At 45.5% G+C, this 21,137-nt stretch overlaps 1 protein-coding gene and 1 pseudogene across 1 annotated transcript; both read left to right on the forward strand.

Annotated features, from left to right (window-relative positions):
• The first annotated feature begins 74 nt into the window (after window positions 1-74).
• Window positions 75-16,831, forward strand: LOC115188249 (F-actin-monooxygenase MICAL2-like; annotated as a pseudogene).
• A 2,196-nt stretch (window positions 16,832-19,027) lies between these two features.
• LOC115188250 (pinin-like) lies at window positions 19,028-20,926 on the forward strand. Its single transcript, XM_029747099.1, has 3 exons — window positions 19,028-19,050; window positions 19,470-19,589; window positions 19,950-20,926. The coding sequence occupies exons 2-3, from the start codon at window positions 19,521-19,523 to the stop codon at window positions 20,520-20,522; spliced, it is 642 nt and encodes a 213-aa protein (XP_029602959.1). The 5' UTR covers window positions 19,028-19,050; window positions 19,470-19,520; the 3' UTR covers window positions 20,523-20,926.
• The last annotated feature ends 211 nt before the right edge of the window (window positions 20,927-21,137 follow it).

Consider the following 21,137-nt stretch of genomic DNA (forward strand, 5'->3'; position numbering starts at 1 on the left):
GACTCAGTATGTTTTCTCTGTACCTCCTCAGATTGGGCAGGACCATGGGGGCCAGGCTGTGGGTTTAGGCCACTGAGACAGCTGGGGGAGAGCGAGAGAGGAGGAAAGGCAAGCCAGCACCAGCCAAGCACCCTGCACTCCTGGTGGGGAAGATGGGGGAGACAGAGGAGGAGAAGGACCAGGCAGGGAAGCTGTTTGAGAATTTCATCCAGGCCTCTACCTGTAAGGGCACCCTGCAGTCCTTCAACCTCCTGTGCAGGCTGCTGGATCTAGACCCTCAGGACCATGAGACATTCTACTGTAGTCTGAAGACCAGGCTCACCTCCTGGAGGGCCAAGGCCCTCTGGACCAAGCTGGACAAGAGAACCTGTCACAAGGAGTACAAGAGGGGCCAGGCTTGTGTGGGCACCAAGGTAAGCAAACAGCCTCTCACCATGACATTCAAAGACCACTTGTTTTGTATCATACAGAGGTGTTGAATATACCTTTGGTATTATTGGTACACTGTAGACAGAGCTCTGTTGCATGGAAGTCTTTGGAGACAAAAGAGACAAAGAACTCCAAGACCATCAGTGTGAAAATTGTCTTGACAGTGCACAGTGCACACCCTACAGTAGTTTGAAATAAGATCCCAATATATTCATGTGGAAGTAATATTTATGAATGTTATGCATTTCACTTCTCTTTGTGTAGCTGTGAGTTGTATGACTGGTCTGACCCATTGGCTTATGATTAATCCGGATTCAAGTCACAATAGTGAGGTGTGACTGATTCTCTGCATTTTTCCCAGCTGTAATCGGTTTTAGACAATCGGTAGTTTGTCCTTCCTTAGTAGAGAAGTGCTCTGTCATAGGGAGGGTAGTGACTTAGGCAACGTCATGGTCATCACTTTAAACTGCACCTGTCAGGACACATTAAATCAGCTACTGTCCTTTACTGCAGCTGACGCATATAAACAGCTGAGAAAGTGTGTTCTTCTGGTCAGACAGAAATCGAAGTTCATCTCAGAGCACACACACACACACACACACACACACACACACACACACACACACACACACACACACACACACACACACACACACACACACACACACACACACACACACACACACACACACATGCCCACAATCAAACAAACACACACAGACACTTAAGGCGTCAGCATGCTTCAGTTCGGTTGGTGCCAGTTCGAACTCACCTAGGCGAACCGAACAAGCGTGCTCACATAGTCCCTTGAAAAACTAGAAAAAAGTGGCAAAGGTACTGTTTGGTACATTTTGAGACCCCATAGCCAGTATATACTTTCCTCAAAATAGTTAGAATTATCTAAGATAACTCAACAAATCTGTCATTAATTTTGACGTTTTTGCAGAGGATGACTTGGGCAATTTTACATCAAACTAAGATGTTTGGTTGCAGATGCAGTATTTTTCTAAATGTGCCCAAACAGCCGAAAACCCCCTCCAAAACGAACCAAAAAACACCACAAAATGTCATCATAATAATTCACAATCTCTTCCGAACTGTTTCGGCTGGAGAGCATGCCAGTGCCTTTACTGTAACTTACTCCCTCCCCTTTACTGTAACTCACTCCCTCCTGCACTATCTTATTCCTCCTCATCCACAGCTCTACAGAGTCTTGCCTCTTACAGCCGCCTCAATCAGTCACCAGAATGCTTTCATAACACACATCCACAGACAGAATCACTCAGCAAGTGTGATTATTTCCTTGGTTCTACTGAGGGGGCTGTGTTCTTTATTGGGCCCTCCTAAAAGGTTGGAACCATGCCCAGATTGTATTAAAGTGTGTTTTAAGTTATCCAAAATAAGACAGGTTTTACAAGTTCTCTCTGATACCAGCTATAAACCAGCTTGAACACCATATACCCCCTTGATCTGAGAGTATGCCATGATTAGGTGCTATTCCAGTTCTATTGAACCTTTCATTAAAGTGTCTGATTGTCTTTAGTCCCATGCCAAAGAGTTTCAGCTAGGTTTCCTCAGTCTGACAAGCCACAGGACAGCGTAGAATGGTCTTATTTATCAAAGTAATAAAACAGATGTACAGTCTCTTGGTTCTGGGTAATTAACCATACTGTTGGTACAGTAGGAGAGACGTCAGTATTTGATTTACGCTGGCTGTGTGGATGGAAACAGGAACGCCCTTGTAATAAAATTGAGGCTAGAATTAAACTTACCCTCACTTCTTACGTTTCAAGTCTGTTTACAGAATTGGAGATTAAGGAGTAAAATAATTGACGGACATCTCCCACAGATAGTGGTACAGCATGTGGCTCTCCTGTTGTGATTAATTGCGGCCCACCTGCCACAACTTGATAAATGACTTTACTTTACTTTCTTCACTAGGAGTGGATGGCTTAAAGCGATGAGTTAGGGATTGGTGGTGGTTCACAGGGAATAATAATATGATAACATTTCTCACCCAGCCTCCAAATGCCTGCTGGAGCTACAATCTGTATAGGATATGAAGTCATCCCCAGTTTGTTACTGCATACAGCTGGCTATAATGCTAACGACACACACGTACTGTTGGTTTTCTTCTATATACGTTTTTAATGAGGAACACAATGAAGGCCCACATTTTTATTTTTTAAAATACGAAGCAGATACACTGAACAGAATGGTCAGAGAACATATGTTACTGGGCTTAAGCTCTTCACTGATTATGCTGTTAAATGTAAGCGCTTTAGGCCTATTGAAGTGGCTTCCTGAGCCCGAGATCTGACGAGCTTATTTTATTAGTATCAGAGTTGCTTTGTGCTCGTCTCATCTGAGAGGTCTGGAGAAGTGAGCTGGAGTGGGAAGAGGCCCAGTGAGAGAGACGGTTAGTTTTCCAGGGCGGTGCCGCTGTCCAGTGCCAGATTCTATGGAAACTATTTGAACCGGCTATGTCCTGAAGGTGAGCTCCTGACCTGCAATTCAGCGCCAGTATACCTCAGCAAAATACAGACACTGTTTTCTATTAAGAGACTGATTTGTCTGTTCTCTGCATTTTTAAGCATTATAATTATCAGGCAATGAAACTCCACATTATGACACATACTCTCATTGCAATAATAGCCTAGTTAAATCATATGGCAAATAGCATGATAATTTGTAGTCTCAGTTGTGCAAACACAAAGCTCCTTGAGCTCGGTAATATGTTTGGAATGGTTTTGCATTCATGAAATGCCTTCAATCATAAGTGCTACATTTCATTTCCTTTTTCTTATGTGAACTGTTATGCCTGTATAATGTTGGCACATACCTCATGTATGAAGCACATGGAAACGTTTTCATTATATTATTGTTTATTACCCTGTTATTCAGTTCCCCAGTCTCCTGCCTTTTAGACTAAACTACAGCAAAGACATGAACTCTTTACTTCACAACCCACTGAATGCGGGTTAGAATTAAAGACAGAACAACTGTTTTTTTTAAGGATTATTTCCCCCCTCATTGTAGAGGAGCTCTCCTTTATAACAGGTTGTCTTTGTCATGCTCGTAAATCTCACCCTAGATGGCCCATCATTGAACAGTGTGTCATCAACATTTCCATGCTTGGCATCCTCCCTTGACAATCGTGACATCTTGACAGATGGACCTATTTTCTCTTAATTATATGGTTTGATACTGTGGAAAATTGTGCATTCACTGAGCAAATAATTCACTGTATGGAACCTTCTACGGTATGATTTGAAAGTTCAGAGACACAGTGTGCCCTCCTTGCCTGTTTCTCAGGCCTATTTCATGCCCAGAACAGGAGTATTGCTCCTTTTCTCCTGTTCTAATTCCCATCGAGTCCCAGATGGCTGTCTGCGAGGGTTGCCAGTTCATGTTTGTGGCTCTCCCGGTGGTCTCTCTCAGTTGATTGAGTACCTTAAGTCTGACGTTTGTCCTAAAACAGCGTGAGCCACCATCGTGCGCTGGGCCAAGCTAGTGAGGCATCACATCATGTCTGCAGGTGCACAGGCTCCGCTCGCTCGCTCACTCACACAGTCAGTTTGTTTTACTCCGGTGAAGCCAGAATAAGCATGTGTGTTAAGGAGCTCCACTCAGCCCAGTGTTGGGGGGGTGTTCCTGTCACTCTAACCTGGCTGACCTGGTGAAGTGGCTGGACAGCATGTACACACTAGAGACCACCAGTCAGCTAATGTCTTAGACCTTAGAGGACATACTATACTCCTTAAAGAGATATAGCTGTAGAGTTTAACGAGTCATTTGTATTCATTCAAAAATAGTGCAGTTAAGGAGGATAATGTTTGGTTCAGCAGTATCCTATAGTCTTGAGCTCTATAGATTGATCAGGATTCCAGGAGACAATAATTGCCAACTGCCTGACATTGTGTCCACTTTCCATTTTGATAAGCATGTTTGAGTTGGCCTCCAGTCTACATTCTGCATGATGTGAGTATGATAAACTGTGTACGTGACCAATAAACTTTGATTTGATTTTGATTGACAGCTAATAGGGCTCCAGGTGCAGTAATGTAATGAACGGGAGAGAAGTGAAAGGTGAGGTCGGGGGGTGGGGATCTTCCACTCCTGGTGAGTGTGAGCGGGTGAGGTCACAGGTGGGGGACAGACAGGAAGTAGCTGTGGTCTGACTCAGCAGAACTGCAGTGGGCCCTCAGGAAGCCCTCCCATCTGCGATAACACAGCACCGCATAGAAACAGGAAAAACAAACCACTCATCTCTCATAGCACCATAGAGACAGACTAAAACAAAAGTAGTGCTTTGATAGTGATTATCTAGTTCATATCAGGTTTGATAATACCCCACATTGTGGGATGTGTGGTTAGGCACATCTGAATAAACTGAGCTAATGTTGTTCTGTGTTTGTGAATAAGGCATTGTTCCATATGTTTTTTTCTTTTCCTCTGTGGCGGTGGATGCTTAACACACCTGGCACGTCTCAGTGACTGTCTGATTCTCCTGACAATGGTTAAAGAGCCCATTCACTTTAATCACTCCTCGTGATGAAAAGAACTGGGCCAGGCCTGTTCAGACACAGCCACGTGCAGCCACCTGGGTTTGGCTAGTATACCTGATGAGTATTGAATACCTCATACTCTTACCCCTAGGCTGCTAATGTTATGTTCTCCTTCGCCTTCTGATGACACCCTGCAGCAGACTCACACACGCAGAATGAGAAAACAGAATGACTAAAGCCCATATTATTTTTATTGCTGGGAGCAGCGGTACCATTTATGGTGCTGTCTGGGCAGCTGGCACGTTTAGCTCTGTAAACAGCAACCCTGGGAGGGAGGGAGGGAGGGAGGGAGGGAGGGAGGGAGGGGAGGAGAGAGAGAGAGAGAGAGAGAACTAGAGAAAAGAGAGAGAGGAGAGGTATACCCATTCAGCACATAGCTACAGTATACAAACATGATAATGCTCCCGAAGCTGGGGCTGAAACACGACTGTGTCACAATATTGACCGGATTGACACCCCCTGTGAGTTCCTGTGGCTCTTCAGGCAAACACACAGGGCGACAGGAAGTGAGTCCTGCTGTTCAAATATACTGCTGGCCCTTCCTGCACACAGGGGGGGTTAGAGGTCAGGTGTGTGGTTGACTGGACTGGGGAGGAAATAAGGGATCTAAAATGAAAAGGTCACAGTGGGCTGAGATGGCTGAGCCTGGTTGAGAGAGGCTCTGATTGGTTATAAGGTTAAGGAAACAGGAAGCCCGCCCAACTCGTTGGCCACTGCAGGGGCTACTGTCTGACTCAGGAGTGGTTGGATGATGAGATGATTCCTCAGAAGAACTAACACTCCCAAAAAGTTCCTTCTCATCCTTTCTAGAAGGCTGGATGAAGTCATGTTCTCACCACACATTCTCAGAAGGATCCTTTAACCCAAAATTACTGACTTCATGCATATTTGAGTAGGCAGATGAGTGAGGCAGATGCATGAATCATGTCTTTGATATGACTAGGCTGTAACAAGGATCTACGGTTGAGGTAATGACACATACTCTCCCAGCGCTGGGTCAGAGTAACACACAACATACTGTCACCATAAACATCCACCCCAGGCACTTTACTTGGCAATATACAGTAACACTCAACTCATCCCCTCATATTTAATCTGCTATTGAGTATGTCTACAGGTTTAAACATGATTCTATTTCAGTAAGTATTATTATTATGGTGATAAGGTACAGTATATGATCGTCTTCGGCAGGCATATGGTTATGATGCACACATGTATTGTATTTTGTGTAACAGAAATGTGAACTATGAAATACAATTTTGAGTCCTTTCTTTGCACTCATAATGATAACGGTGTCCCTCTGTCATTCTTGTCCCTGCAGTGCCTGATCATCGGGGGGAGGCCCATGTGGCTTGCGGGACGGCCATCGAGCTGGCTCTTCTGGGGGCCAAGGTGGTGGTGATTGAGAAGAGGGACACCTTCTCCAGGAACAATGTGCTGCACCTGTGGCCCTACACCATCCACGACCTCAAGGGCCCTCGGGGCCAAGAAGTTCTAACGGCAATTCTGTGCGGGAGCCATAGACCACATCAGTAAGTACTTTACATGTGGGGTAAACATCTCATCAGGAAACCTTTCCGCCCGTACAGCCATAACGTTGTTATTAATACAGCCATTTCCCATAGCCGACATGTACTTACTTTTGCAATGGAATATTTTGCTTATTGATATTGTTAGATTCAGCGTATGATTATGCTATTGTATCCTATTCCCCTCCAAAGCTATTTTTTGTCTGGTAGCCTTGATACTGCCAAGGCCCTTCCATTGCATAATGTCAAGGTTGTGAGCCATAGAAGGTGAACCTTCCATCTGCTCTTAGCTACAGAGATACAAAGCAGAGCTGCCAACTGCTGGTGTTGAAGGCAAATCTTTCTACAGCTCTCAAGTGACAGAGGCCAAAGGCCAAGTTTTGTTGTGTGTATAATGTGTAAATGCATGGATGCCTGTGCAGTGTGCATGTACTAGGTACTGTATTAGATAAGGCAGAAAATACACCTGGGGTTCTTGCATGGTTCTAAGAACTCCTGATTCTTGTCTGTGTTTGCCAGGTATTTCGTCAGCTCCAGCTCATGCTGCTGAAGATCGCCCTGCTCGTAGCTGTGGAGTTCCATGTCAATGTGGAGTTTGTCAAACTGCTGGAACCTCCAGAGAACCAGGAGAATGATGGTGAGTGACAACCCACTTACAGGCCGTCACTTACAGTAGCTGTATGTCCATTGAACTCCATCAACATTGGCCTAGTACCCATCAACCCATCATCCCTGCTCCTTCCTGCTAACCATTAAGGGTCTTTTGGATGTAGTTCAGGGGTTCAGGCAAGGGCTAGGTTACATCATTTGGTACCAGACTTCCAAAATCTGGTTGAAGGGCTTCATGCAATGCATTTGGAGAACATCAACAGTGCACCTTAACATGAGCCTTGCATCAGCAACAGTCAGTAAGACTGATACAGATGGTTTTAATTTGAGCAGCAGGAAAATAATCATGCAGCAACAGGAAATGTGAATTGTTATGTGGATTACAATTAATGGACATTTTTGTAGAGTTTGATACATTATTCTAAAGGAAAAATCAAGTCTGAAATTTCGAAGTGGAAATGACAAACTTCAGAAGCCTTTTGAAAAACCTCAAATACACCACAAGTTTAAAATGTCCTGCATTGCAGGAAAGTTCTCCTGCAACAGGGTGATCAAATTAAGATCCTACATCTGTATGTGGCTGCCCAGAGGATCCCAACACAGTAGATTCTCTCCCACACCATAGCATTCTGCTGCTTTACATCACTGTACCTTGAGCTACAGGGAGTTACTGAAGTCCATAACTAGTACCTGTTGGAGTAGTTCTGCCTCCCCATTCACAGTGTATCTCCTTGGCAACCAGCAGTAAACAGCAGCACTGTAACAGCAGTGCACTGATCACCCTTTATTTTATATTTGCATTGCCATGGAAATCAAGATGTTTAAAAGTAATAATCATTGCTTTCGCCATTCCTATTCAGCTGCTAATGGTTAGCAACCTCCCCAGATGCTAATGTTATTTTATGGTTGCTGCTGAGCAGAGCACACAGTAAATTCAGTGAGCAGAGCAGACCTAGTGGCTTTGTTTAAGGAGCAGCAGAGCCAAATTACGGCCATGGAAGTTAATTAAGAGCTGATTAGCCAGTGTAATTACAACCGTGCCACCTCGGCTAAGTTCTTATAACAGTACAGTACTAGCTGCTTCAAGATGTGAACACTGCGGGGTGTGTGGTGATGTGGCGCCGAGCTGAAAGGCTGGCTATCTGAAATACCTCTACACTTGACCCCCCTCCCTCCTACAGAGCTTTGCTGATTGGACTCCTGGACTGGAGGTCATTAGCTATCCCATGTGGCCTCGACAGCGACGTCAACCAACTGATAAAAACAAGAGTCTTTACTAAATTTGGATACAGAATGGTCCCCTTACATTTGCTGTCACAGGGTGCTCGGTGTCCTTGCCATGATGGAATGCGTTTTTGACATGGTGATATTACACAGCTGATAGACAGCCAATCCAACGTTGCTGGGGTCTCACACTTGCCTCTGTGGCTGACATCATTCCCCACATTTGATCCACTACGTGCTAAAATGTTGTGATGTATTATATACTGTAGATGGCTAATGCCCTGGTATCGATTATACAGTACAAGTGAGACTGACATTTTTATTTATTTCTTTTATTTGTTATTTAACCAGGCAAGTCAGTTAACAACAAATTCTTATTTACAATGACGAGCTAGGAACAGTGGGTTAACTGCCTTGTTCAGGGGCAGAACGACAGATTTGTACCTTGTCAGCTCGGGGGATTCGATCTAGCGACCTTTCAGTTATTGGCCCAACACGCTAACCACTAGGCTACCTGCCGCCCCACATTAGCACGGTATAGTCTGCTGAGCTAAATTACACAATGTGTGTGACCTCTGTGTCACCCTCTTTGTTGAGAGCTGTCAGGATCAGCAAACCATTTTCCCCACTGGTGTTGATAGGCATCATAAATATTGTTCCCCAGAAATAACAGGCCAAAAGTGCAACCAAGTAAATATTTTGTCGGTTTCTCTAGCCCATGTCCTCTCATTCTCTCTATCTGTGTTGAACTCTACCCGTTTGTATACTGATAAGTATGTTTGTTTGAGGGTGTGTGTCCCTGTGAATGTGGAGCTGTACTGACCCTCTCTCCCCTCTTCTCCTCCCTTCCTTGCTCTCTCTCCTCTCCTCTGTCTGTGTTTCAGGGCCTGGCTGGAGAGCTGAGATCAGGCCTGCCGATCACCCCGTGGCTAGTATTGACTTTGACGTGGTGGTGGGAGCTGATGGGAGGAGAAATACCCTGGAAGGTGAGAACTCTGGAGGGATGGGAGGGTGACGGGCTGTATCCATGCAGAGTATATCTACATACCGTTAATGACCTGACCCCAGACATAGGATATGGTGATATGGTACTGTATATGATATCATGTGATGACATCCGTGGAATGGCTCTCTCTGAGATTGCTCAATATGTTTACTTAACACTACTTGCTCCGAAGCTAAATTTAGCTCCAAGTTAAATGCAGTTGGATGTTATCTGGAGCACCTTCAAACACAATTTCTATATTGAAAAGTATGTTTATGTTGCTTTGTTGACAGTAGCTTGTTTCAAATAATATCCAGGACACCTTTCACATATAATTATTTTGTCTGGTTAACAGCCTAACAACTGTAACTAAGAAACATACGATTGTTATTGGCTGCGGCCTTTGGCTACACAAAGAATCCATTTAAAAAAGCATAGTCTCATCCAAGAAAGTTAGAAAGCCATAAATAAAGCTCACCTCTGTAAAACGATACCCTATGTCATTAATCTCTCCTTCAAAGGGCAAGGTTACACATGAAATCACCATATCTCTGTACCTTAATAAAAAAGATCTGGGACCCTGTTTGTGTAGTCATCTGGATGCTGTTCAACAGTTGATGCATGCATGTTGGACTCTCCCTCACAGATGCCTGTCATCCCCTCACCAATCCACATCAGATGCTTATTCCTAAAAAGGGCATTTTCTGTCTCCAAACAATGAGGCGTTTAGGTCATCGTCTGATGACGAAAAGCCTGAGGAAAACTTTCTTTTTAGAAGTCCTTCTACTTTTGAACTGCCATGCAAGCCCTGTCTGAGAGGAGGGTTAAATATACCGCAATCTGTTCTGTACCCAGCTAATTGTCTGAGAGGAATACAGCTGCATTGGAAAGAGTGATGTGAGGGGGGGAAATGCCCCAGTGAATTAGCAGTGACCGTAATGGAACATTTCTGTCTCATATTAAAATGCTACCTCCTCCTAGAAAAGCGTCTCTCAGAAGCTCATACATTATTTTGTAGGAGGAAGAGAGGCTGAACACATTAGAACATTCATCCTCCTTTCCTTCCTGCATCACAGGTCTAGAGGTAATGTTGATGTATTTTCTTTCACTAAAGGGCTTTGGTACAGAACCCTCCTCTTCCCCAGGACAGTTATAAGCATACTAACATGTGGCCTGTGGGACATACATCCTGGAGTGACATATCCTGGGTATTGGCTGTGGTTGGTTGCCTTTTCCAGGCTTTAGGAGCTTTGGTAGAGCTTTGACACCACAAAAATACTTTTAACAATTATATCACCATATTCTCTTTCACAAAGGCAAGGTTTTGCATGTCATTTAAAAAGTCTGTTTTTTATAAAACCGTAACTGTGAGAATAGCAGCAACAGGAACCCAAGTGAATAGCAGTCTGGCATTAAAAGTCTAAGCCCATGCTTCAGTCTATTTTAAGGCTTGTCTGCAGTTATGTTTGGCCCTGGATAGGACACAGAAAGTTAATATTAAATGAGCTTCTAAAATGTCTCCATTAAAAAAAAGAAGAAATTCAGGATCAGTGAGAGGATGGCATTAAACTTCAATGCAAGAAGCATTTCCCCAATGTTTCTATCTGAAGAAGAACTGATTCTGTTCCATTGTTGTAGATATCCTTAATAGCAGAAGTGTACGCAATTGCAGCCAATAATAGTACATATTGTAAAATCTCACTGGGAAAAAATGAGACTGCGCCTTCACTTACAATTGTCCAGTTCATGTAAGGAGTGGCTGCACTCTACTCCACCTGAAGTTGTGAAAGTTAATCAACCTGGAAAACATATTTATTAGATCATAACATTTTAGTACTGACCCAACTGTCCCGCCGAGGCTTTTGTTCCCCTGGTGATGTAAACAGTATCACCTCGGTAACAAGCCTCTCTGATCCTAAAATAACTGGCCTGTGATTACAGCTCAGTGCTAGATTTCCTCTGGATTAGTATGACTCCGCAGGCCTGGCCAGAGAACAGTAACATCTCATCTCTCTCTCTCTCTATCCCTCTCTCTCTTTCTCTCTCCCTCTTTCTCTCGCTCTCAGGGTTCAAGAGGAAGGAGTTCCGTGGTAAGCTGGCTATCGCCATCACAGCCAACTTTGTCAACAGGAACACCACGGCCGAGGCCAAGGTGGAGGAGATCAGCGGTGTGGCCTTCATCTTTAACCAGAAGTTCTTCCTGGACCTCAAAGAGGAGACAGGTGGGCCTGAGATCCCCAACAGTCAATGAGTCAGCCAGAGGAGCAGACTGCCCCTAGAATGCACTTAAATCCACACATTGTCAAACAACACCAATCTTCAACCCTGTCACTTTCATGGGGGGTTTTAACCTTCCTGTCTGTGTCTGTCATTTGTTGCAGGTATTGACCTGGAGAACATTGTGTACTACAAGGACAACACACACTACTTTGTCATGACAGCGAAGAAGCAGAGCCTACTGGACAAGGGGGTCATCATTCATGTGAGCAAACATTGTTTAGATCAGGGATCATCAACTAGATTCAGACGCGGGCCGATTTTTCTTGCTGTCTGAGGGTGTTGCGTTCAGATGTGTGTGTGAGAGAGGAAGAGAACTAGAGAGAGGGGGAGAGAGAAGAGGGGGGGGGGGTTAATAGAGGAGGGTGCCGGGTCGGAGGAATCTCATCCTTGGTGGTCTGCCAGCTGAACAGCCCATGAGCCGGGCGGGCACCACAATGACATCCATGAAAGCTAAGTGTTATAAACATCCCTAAAGGAGCACATATTTCACTGGCTTATGACTCCCTCTCAGCGCCTGCTCTCACTTCAATTGCCAGGGTTCTTCATGAGTCATCCCATGAATTCATTCATAAAGACAATGTGGGACTTTGAGACTGGCGTCACAGTACAATTTAAAGAGCATCCATCTTTAATGGTCCTCTAATATACGTGCTGAATAACTGTTATTACACCTAGGGTATCAATGTTGCATCTCCTTTTGCCTCTTTTACTTCATCCTTTTGGTCATGGTCTGTCATAAACACAATTCCCCTGACTTTGTCTCGTAGGACTACATAGACACAGAGATGCTGCTGAGCAGTGAGAATGTGAACCAGGAAGCTCTGCTGGGTTACGCCCGTGAAGCTGCTGACTTTGGCACCAACTACCAGCTTCCCACACTGGACTTTGCCATAAATGCCTGTGACCAGCCGGACGTGGCCATGTTTGACTTCACCAGCATGTATGCCTCGGAGAACGCAGCGCTGGTCAGAGAGCGCTTCGGACATCAGCTACTGGTGGCACTGGTTGGGGACAGCTTGTTAGAGGTGAGGAGGCTGTGACAACAGGGTTCAATCATGCTTTAAAATGGTTGGACATTTAATACTGCATGTTCAGCAAAATGTACTGTTATGCTGATGTTATGTGTCTGTGTGTACAGCCGTTCTGGCCAATGGGTACAGGGTGTGCGAGAGGCTTCCTGGCTGCTTTTGACTCAGCCTGGATGGTGAAAAGGTGGGCTGAGGGCAGGACCCCTCTGGAGGTGCTAGCTGAGAGGTCAGTGGTCGGCACACACACACACACACACACACACGCACGCACACACACACACACACACACACACACACACACACACACACACACACACACACACACACACACACACACACACACACACACACACACACACACACACACACACACACACACACACACACACACACACACACACACACACACACACACACACACACACACACACACACACACACACACACACACACACACACACACACACACACACACACACACACACACACACACACACACAAATACAAACACATACTAAATATATATATTTCTCCAGGGAGAGTCTTTACAGAATCCTGCCGCAGACAACCACTGAAAACATTGGCAAAAACTTTGAGCAGTACACCATTGACCCTGGGACTCGGTATCCCAACCTCATCTCGACCTGTGTCAGGCAAAACCAGGTACAAAGGCCGTTCTCAAGGATCACATTGCTTACTGCAGTATTCACTTTCTGCTGTCACCAATATCAGATTCACCCTTAACATTAACACAAGAAGGATGGACTGTGCTTGTCTTCTTATCTCTTCTTATCTATTCTTCTGCCTAAATCTCAGCTGTGTCTCTTTGTTATTTCTTCCAGGTGCGTCACCTGTACATCAATGGAGAGCTGCCAGTGAAGTCATGCTCTCTGGAGCGTAATGCTACAATACGTCGCCCTGTGAACCTGGCCAGACGAGGTGAGCCACACGATACAAGAGAGGCCAGAGAGACTGGAGTTGGGAGGCTTTAGTACAGTGTGTTTGGATACCGCTGTCTAGTATGGACTTACCTCTGATCCAGTGCATGGCTCCAACCCAAATATCTGCACCACTCATTCATTCAGTGGCAATTTACCCAAAGGTAGGAGAAGATAAGCCATTCCACTCTAGTTCTATTGAGTTCTCTCCCATTCCCTGTGCTCTGGGAGTGTTCTGAGACAGAGGCACACAGCAGTCTTTAAGGTGAGGCAGACCTTTTCTCTCGCTAACAGGAGTGTCAGACTGAGGACTGGCCCGCATTAATCTCTGCTTAGGAAATAAGTTTCCGTCTGAGGTTTGTTTTTTCAATGATCTATGGTGAGAGGGGAGTTTTGGTGAAGCCTCTTGACTGTGGACAGGGTCATATAGGGTAAAATGGGGCAATGGAAAACAAACATCTATGTTCTTCTTATTGGACCAACTTAGGTAGTGCCTCCCTTTTTCACGCCATTTTCTCCCTACTGAACACCTTGTTCCTGTCTGTGTGTGTAGAGTCGGAGATCAGGCCGGGCAGGCTGCTGACTTGGTGTCAGAAACAGACCGAGGGCTACAGGAACGTGAGCGTGACAGACCTGACCACCTCGTGGCAGAGCGGCCTGGCTCTCTGTGCTCTCATCCACCGGTTCAGATCCCACCTCATGTATGTAGAGCAAAACACTGCAACACACAACTAGCCTGTAAACTACCACAGTAAGACTGGCCTCATGTACCTTACTGTAACTGTAAATGACCTCCATGTGTGAGACTTCTTCATGTCACACCCTGGCATGTAGCACTTCGTCATTGTAAGTCGATAGACTGGCTCCTCATAAAATGCCTCTATGGTATATTGTGTAATGGGGAATTTCCTCATTAGGCTAACATTTACCTCAAGACACCAGTAATAGCAAAACTTCTTACACCCACACCGTAATATTGTCTCCTTCTGACGGTGTCTAATGTAAACTATGCCAGGCATGTAAGTATGTCAATGTATGTCCTGGTGTACTATCTACACACAAGCCCCTGCCTCTCACTCACAGACCGACTTTGTGTGAGAGTAAATGTAAGTGATGGGTGTGAATGACTTTTGAGCTTCATCGAAGAGCCTTTTTCCCGATGTCAGTTCTCTCTCTCTGTTACTGATAGGTGTGATGAAACAGAGCACACAGAAGACATAACCGCTTTTAGAGAAACCCTATAGTATGTGAAAGGGAGTTTGGAAAGCATAACTATGTATTACATGTCACACTCAGTATGTAGGGCAGTTTGTTATTTATGACTTCTTCTTTGTGATAAAGTGAGGGCTACACTGCTAGTCTAGTACTGTTTCATAACTTCTATGTTGACACCAGCTAAGTCTTATAAAGCCTTCACCTAGTTACCCACACAACATTACAACAACATCGCGTGATATCATTACAATCGGTTTCCCTCAGAGAGTTTGATTCGCTGAATGAGGAGGATTCGGCTAACAACCTTCAGCTGGCATGTGACGTGGCTGAGCGGGAGTTTGGGATCCGGCCCTTCACCACTGGGGAGGAGATGGCTGCTGGTCAGGAACCAGACAAGACGAGAATGGTCACCTACCTTTCCAAGTTCTATGAGCTGTTCCGCGGCACCCCTCTCCCCGTCTCAGGTACGCCTCACACCCCTCTCCCCATCTCAGGTACGCCTCACACCCCTCACCCCATCCCCCAGCAGACACGTGTGTCCTGAAGCCCCAGACTTCAGATTTCACTCCCGCGCGCGCACACACACACACACACACACACACACACACACACACACACACACACACCACACACACACACACACACACACACACACACACACACAGTAGCAGCCCTTTATATCATCAGGTCTTTTTAAAAGGCTCCTTACCATGTCAGAGTTATTTTTAAATGCAGCAGAAGCACTTCATTAGGAGGAGCGGACAGGGCGGAGAGACATGCTCCCCCTGTAGACACACACACTCACACACACACACATTCATGCTACACTTACATCACAACGGCTGCCACCAGACTCTCATTATTATTGCTAAATACTGCACAATTTAAATACTAGCACCCCTATCCCCCTTCCCCATAATGAGTGTAAATATTGGACTATAAATTGTGCCTTCCTGTATTATACTTATGGTAAAATATTTATTCTATTCTACTGAGCCATTTATTTGTTGTTCGTATTCTTATCATTTGTTATTTCTTATTGTTGTTGCATTGTTGAGAAGGAACCTGCAAGTAAGCATTTATTTGGACTGTGTATACCATGTGTAGCCCGTACATACGACTAATAACAAAATCTGATACTTCATACTTTAACACCTCGTCATTGTCACCCTCGAAGGCCCTACCACTCCACTGTGTCCACTGTATTAAAAGCCCAGCCTCTCACTTTTTTTGTTTTCACCGGGGCCATTTCTTTACATATCAAGCTGTCTCTGTCCTTAATGTAATTCATCCCTTTGCTTCTGGGCTGACCCCTGCTTTCTTTCAGATAAGTTATGTCTTTCTAGAGACACTTTAGCCGGTGTATAAGATGGTATGAGATTTCATCTAGCTTCCTTTGAAAGGAGTTCTGCGTTGCACAACCTTATCAGTCACATTGTCTGGCATGAGAGGAATGCACATCTGCCCAGCACAGTGCAGGTTACCTTACAGATAGTTTCTGAGTCTAGGATGCCTGGAGAGAAAACACTACACCTTACTCCCGTTTCTGGTCTGAGATGCCTAAGGTGAACAGAGCATATTATTGCCACAGGGACATCAGTTGTACTAGCTTTATGGTCTCTGAGAGGTCACATGATATGCCTCTATCCACAGTAAAGCTAGTTGCCCACATGACGGAATGAGGATGTACTATTTAGCAATAATTGTATACATTCTTATGATCTGAAGTGAAGTGTTCCCAGTATTGGTTTCCACAAAAAGCCCTTTATTTATTAGGTGGCATTTCTCAGGAAAAGCAGATGGTCTTACCCCATCTGGTTCTTTCCAACACAATAATATTAGGTTTCTTTTAGACGTAATGTAAAAAAAACATTGGCCATTGCTTTTATTTGGCATTCATGGCTGAGCTCCGTGGATTATATCATACCTTTTAATGCATTCGTGTTTCATTGCAGATTCTAGAGGGGCCGACGAAAACAGTGAAGACTATCCTTCAAAGGCAGTCAGAAGTATGAACAAAGTCTGAACTTGGTACCAAGAAAAAGGGTACCAAAGGTATCACACTCGTCTCTCCAGGTGCCTGTCTGCCTTGATAACTACTGCAACTTGAGAGCCTTTTCAGCCTCCCTGTGTTATCATTTCAAAAGTCATTTCATTTGAATAAGTGGACTGTATTGGGGCCTTCCACAAGTTAAATGTATACAGCTCAAAAAAATAAAGGGAACACTTAAACAACACAATGTAACTCCAAGTCAATCACACTTCTGTGAAATCAAACTGTCCACTTAGGAAGCAACACTGATTGACAATAAATTTCACATGCTGTTGTGCAAATGGAATAGACAACAGGTGGAATTATAGGCAATAAGCAAGACACCCCCAATAAAGGAGTGGTTCTGCAGGTGGAGACCACAGACCCCTTCTCAGTTACTATGCTTCCTGGCTAATTTTTTGGTCACTTTTGAATGCTTTCACTCTAGTGGTAGCATGAGACGGAGTCTACAACCCACACAAGTGGCTCAGGTAGTGCAGCTCATCCAGGATGGCACATCAATGCGAGCTGTGGCAAGAAGGTTTGCTGTGTCTGTCAGCGTAGTCTCCAGAGCATGGAGGCGCTACCAGGAGACAGGCCAGTACATCAGGAGACGTGGAGGAGGCCCGTAGGAGGGCACAACCCGCAGCAGGACCGCTACCCTCCGCCTTTGTGCAAGGAGGAGCAGGAGAAGCACTGCCAGAGCCCTGCAAAATGACCTCCAGCAGGCCACAAATGTGCATGTGTCTGCTCAAACGGTCAGAAACAGACTCCAGGAGGGTGGTATGAGGGACCGACGTCTACAGGTGGGGGTTGTGCTTACAGCCCAACACCGTGCAGGATGTTTGGCATTTGCCAGAGAACACCAAGATTGGCAAATTTGCCACTGGCGCCCTGTGCTCTTCACAGATGAAAGCAGGTTCCCACTGAGCACGTGACAGACGTGACAGAGTCTGGAGACGCCGTGGAGAACGTTCTGCTGCCTGCAACATCCTCCAGCATGACCGGTTTTGGCGGTGGGTCAGTCATGGTGTGGGGGTGGCATTTCTTTGGGGGGCCGCACAGCCCTCCATGTGCTCGCCAGAGGTAGCCTGACTGCCATTAGGTACCGAGATGAGATCCTCAGATCCCTTGTGAGACCATATGCTAGTGCGGTTGGCCCTGGGTTCATCCTAATGCAAGACAATGCTAGACCTCATGTGGCTGGAGTGTGTCAGCAGTTCCTGCAAGAGGAAGGCATTGATGCTATGGACTGGCCCGCCCGTTCCCCCAGACCTGAATCCAATTGAGCACATCTGGGACATCATGTCGCTCCATCCACCAACGCCACGTTGCACCACAGACTGTCCAGGAGTTGGCGGATGCTTTAGTCCAGGTCTGGGAGGAGATCCCTCAGGAGACCATCCGCCACCTCATCAGGAGTATGCCCAGGCGTTTGTAGGGAGGTCATACAGGCACGTGGAGGCCACACACACTACTGAGCCTCATTTTGACTTGTTTTAAGGACATTACATCAAAGTTGGATCAGCCTGTAGTGTGGTTTTCCGCTTCAATTTTGAGTGTGACTCCAAATCCAGACCTCCATGGGTTGATAAATTGGATTTCCATTGATTATTATTGTGTGATTTTGTTGTCAGCACATTCAACTATGTAAAGAAAAAAGTATTAATAAGATTATTTCTTTCATTCAGATCTAGGATGTGTTGTTTAAGTGTTTCCCTTATTTTTTTGAGCAGTGTATAAAGACCAGATCATTCTTCTAGAGTTTTTTTGAGATGGGCTCTTTTTAATTAGTTCACTTTCATGTTGAATCTTTTTACCATTGAGTGCAGTCGGACATATTTTGTCATATACTATGGCCTGTTTGTTTTCTTTCAGGGATGAGAAGAAGCTAGAAGATTACTGACCCAACGTACAAAAGGAGACGAAAGTCTGCAGTTATTTGGAAGAAGGTAGTTATTATCATCAAGCTACAATTTCATAATGACATTCTAAGCGCACCAATGTTAAATACAACAAAATACCATTTATTTGGCCCTTGATAACTCCAAGTCACTATTTCTCATGACAGGCAACCAACTTCTCCAGTCAGAGTGCGTCTTGTGTGGGTGAGGGGAGGAGGTGAAGGAGAACAAGGTCCCGCTCCATGGCCAGCAGCCAGCTCCTGTCCAAGTTTGAGGAGAGGCAACCCCAGCTTCACCCTCCGGAGACAGGTCAGAACCACCAAGATATGTCCCCACATCCCCCCTCCTCAGGACTTTGTCAGTGTTGGACAGTGTCCTCCATAGCTATTACAGTACTGTAGTATGGTATAGTACCTGGCATGTTTGTTGTCAGATGCTTTATACCACAGTGTGGCTACAGAAACAGAGGCGTCCCTACAGACACCCTAGTTGGATTCCAGGCTGTATCACAACCGGCTGTGATTGGGAGTCCCGTAGGGATGCGCACAATTGGCCCAGTGTCGTCCGGGTTTGGCCGGTGTAGGCCGTCATTGTAAATAAGAATTTGTTCTTAACTGTTTGGTGAGATACTTAACTTATCTTGCAAGTCACTTTCTCTCTTTCTTCCTTTTCTGTCTTTCTACTACCCTTTTTCCTTGGCTTTGATTCTGGCTGACAAACCCCATCAGTCTCAGTGTGATTGGGGTTCTGGGAGGGCCCCTCGGCCGCGCTCCATAGACATGACTGAGACCCCACGCTTCACCAACCTCAGGCAGCAGACCCCACTCAACCCTCCCCCCAAGACACAGGTAGAGGACTGGAGCAGGCCTGGTCAACATACTGTAATACACACATACCCACGCTAATACACTCTGCAGAACACACACTGTCACTCAGTTTTGGTATACACTCACTCACAAACCAGTCATCACCTACCTGGAGTGAGATTGTTTAATGCTCCCTGTGGGTTGGAAATGAAAAATAAGCCCCCCAGTGAAGTAGATTCACACGATAAAGAAAAGCATGGGGCATAAATCTCCCTCCTATTCTCTCCAGCTGTTAAACTACTGGAGCCTGTTAGCTGCAATTGCTTCTTGTTTTTCATCAAGCTCACCCTGATTTGATGGAAAGCCATAGAACTGCAGCTCACATGTGCTGTGTGTTTCCAGTTTCAGTCTGCAACCTGTGCCAAATATGCAGCTGAGTGCATCGCTCGGCCCCCACCACAGCCTCCTCCCAAACCCAAGCTCTCTCCCCAGCTCCAAGCCCAGCTTCAGTCTCAGCACCAGCCCCAACCCCAGTTCCAGCCCCAACCTAAGCTCCAACCCCCGTCCATCCCAAATCCCACACTCAGGAAGGTCAGACAGGCTGATCAGACATGTGCTCAGACGCAACCCCAGATGCAGCCTCAAAAGCCGGAGAGCACAGAGTACCCTGGCTACTCTCCCTCCTGCCACTCAGCAGTCCTAGCCATGTCTAGAATGCTCCAACGCCTTCAGGAAGTGGAGGAAAAGATCACCCAGGTGACCTATTCCCCTCTCCTTTCCTCTCCTTTCCTTTCCTCTCCTCTCCTCTCCTCTCCTTTCCTTTCCTTTCCTCTCCTCTCCTCTCCTCTCCTCTCCTTTCCTTTCCTTTCCTCTCCTTTCCTTTCCTCTCCTTTCCTTTCCTTTCCATCTGTCTGTTACTCTTTGTCTGCTCTGTCTTTTTTTATTGTTATTGCCACCTACTGTGTGATCATATAAGACATCCTTTTTAGGAAAAGGCTGAATATGAATGTTGAGATAATCATCGTGATTCTACATTTAGCATTGTATAGCACATAGTCAGCTGGTGAAGTCAACCCCTAATCATCCACACTGACCACAATGGCAAGAACAGACCCACATCCCTGCCAGAGACAAAGAGGCACAGAGGCTGCTGACTGGCAAGTTTAGCCAGTGGGCTGCCCTTGTGGCCTTGTTCTGTGCCAGGCCTCTGTGTCTGTCTGTCTCAGTCTGGGTCTCAGTCTGGGTCTCAGTCTGGGGCTCAGTCTGGGTCTCTGTCTGGGTCTCTGTCTGGGTCTCTGTCTGGGTCTCTGTCTGGGTCTCAGTCTGCTGTTCCAGGAGCACAGGTATAAGAGTGGAGTCATCTCTGCTGGTGTGTCAAATTAGTGTTATAAACACTGCCACTCTACTCCACACAGCAACACTATTGTTCCCCACCACCCAATAAACAATGGGAAAGCAGGACCAAAGTCCACTTATCATGCTTGATCAATACCTTTGACATTTTAGTCATTTGGCAGACGCTCTTATCCAGAGCGATTTACAATAATGAGTGCATACATTTCCTACTTTTTTTTCTCCGTACATTATAAC

Source organism: Salmo trutta, unplaced genomic scaffold (genome assembly GCF_901001165.1).
Source record: "Salmo trutta unplaced genomic scaffold, fSalTru1.1, whole genome shotgun sequence".
Lineage (NCBI taxonomy): Eukaryota > Metazoa > Chordata > Actinopteri > Salmoniformes > Salmonidae > Salmo > Salmo trutta.